General features: G+C 55.3%; 1 protein-coding gene across 1 annotated transcript in view; it reads left to right on the forward strand.

The window, feature by feature from the left end:
* Window positions 1-1,192: 1,192 nt before the first annotated feature.
* The window catches only part of NTNG2 (netrin G2), a gene marked incomplete at its 3' end in the record, with an annotated part of 30,977 nt that continues 30,290 nt past the window's right edge, over window positions 1,193-1,879 (forward strand). The window contains exon 1 of the mRNA XM_010087869.1: window positions 1,193-1,405. Within this exon, the coding sequence (XP_010086171.1) occupies window positions 1,193-1,405 (213 nt within the window). The remainder of the gene's footprint in view (window positions 1,406-1,879) is intronic.

Consider the following 1,879-nt stretch of genomic DNA (forward strand, 5'->3'; position numbering starts at 1 on the left):
GATATTATTTGAAGACCCATTAGAGCTCTTGTTGTCCAGCTGCTGTTACAGACCAGATACTGAAATGGGGCAGTGCTCCTTCCCATCTCCCAAACAGCAGAAGAGCCATAAGCATCTTACTATGGATTTCTTTTTTATTAAAGTTGTATATCTCCCTTTTACAAAAACCTGGCTTGGGAAGCCCAGCCGCAGGCTGTGTCTCCTGGGGGACCCTATTTCCTATAAGTCTTGTTGCTCCAACTGCCCACCCCCTTGCTCCCAGCTAATTTGTCTTTCAATTTGTTGCAGGAGCAGCCTGCTAATGAACTCTCCCTGTGCCCTGACCATGAACGAGAGAGGAGACCTCAGGTAGCAGCATGGCTCGCAGCTGAAGGCTTGGGGAACTCGATGCTGGGTTGCCAAGAGGCAGAGCCAGGCAGGGATCTTCACCCGCCAACGCCGCCGCAGCAAGACGCAGAGGGAAAAGCAGCCAGGCCAGCGCCGCTCCCGTCAACCCACTGACCACCAGCATCCTGCTGGGACCACTGTGGCTGCCGCCACCCAGCACGCCCACATCGAGACAACCGTCCCTGGGGAGGAAAGGATTGGAGCTCCAGAGTCTCGCTTGTCAAGAGTTGCACTGATGAGCAGATGCTATATTTATTTTATGTATTAACATTCAAAAACCCCACTGATCATTTAAGGCAGACCACGGTTTAAGGCACTTTCCACGGCGACGCATTTGCGGCAGACAAGAAGGTTGAGGAAAACCTGATCCAGCAGCATCTCACGGCCTCTCCAATTCACTCCTATCAAATTTCATCAGCAGCTTAGAACTTGATCTTTCTATTGATTGACTGGAGTCACCTCTAGATATTTTCATGCTGATTGGGAAGCCCTTTCGTACAATAAAAGGGGGGAAAAAATGAGGTTAAGGAAGACTTTTGACCACTGAGCAGCAACTCCAACCAAAACTTTCCCGATCAAGTGATTTGCAAAGTTGGCTTCTGTGCCAAGGGAAACTTTCCACAGCCAAATACTGCGTGCAGAGTGGGATCATTCCTGTTACCGTCTGCATCTCCTTCGACTGGATCATTTTTAGATGAGGAGTTTCCATGCTGATCCCGAGAGCAACCCCTAGCCCAGTAGCTGCCTTCCCCGGGACTCTCGGCGCTGCCCTCACCCCGGGCTCCCGCGCCTGGCCGCAGCTGCCATGCTCCACCTGGCCGCTCTCCTCCTGCACTGTCTCCCCTTGGCCATGGGACAATATGACATTTGCAAGTCCTGGGTGACCACGGACGATGGCCCGTCATGGGAGTTTTACGCTTGTCAACCCAAGGCCATGCGGATGAAGGATTACGTGACGGTACGGGTGGATCCAGCTGGAATCACCTGTGGGGACCCGCCGGAGAGGTTCTGCACCCATGTAAGTTCCCCTCCTTACTGAACGGGTTATAACGGACTCTGCGTGCAGGGGACAGAGGCAGTGTCCCGCCCTGATGCTGTTATAAGGATCTTTGGGTTCAGGGTGGCAACGGTGGCCACTGCCTTGAGCTCCTGGTGGTCTCCCCATCTGCGGAACGGGGAGGTGGTGTCCTGCCCTCTCCCTGGTCTGTGCCCACGAGAGGTTGGCCCTAGAGCAGGGTTGGTGATGGCACACCAAGGGGAGGGGGAGGAGGAGCCGGGGGGGCTTAGCAAGTCCTGGTTTGGGGTGGTAAGTCTGGGTTTTGGAAAAGCTTCCCCCCCAGCACACACACGACCTGAGCTGCTCTGAGCACGTCCCTCTGCTCGCCCGAGCGCCTGGGGTGTGTTCACCAGCCCCCTCCCAAAGGCTGTGCCAGCACCCGGGTTTTATCAGAGGCGGGGGCATCGTCTGGGCACTGGGCAGGGCGAGGGGCCG

The sequence above is a fragment of the Pterocles gutturalis genome, unplaced genomic scaffold (genome assembly GCF_000699245.1).
Source record: "Pterocles gutturalis isolate BGI_N339 unplaced genomic scaffold, ASM69924v1 scaffold16361, whole genome shotgun sequence".
NCBI classification, from domain to species: domain Eukaryota; kingdom Metazoa; phylum Chordata; class Aves; order Pterocliformes; family Pteroclidae; genus Pterocles; species Pterocles gutturalis.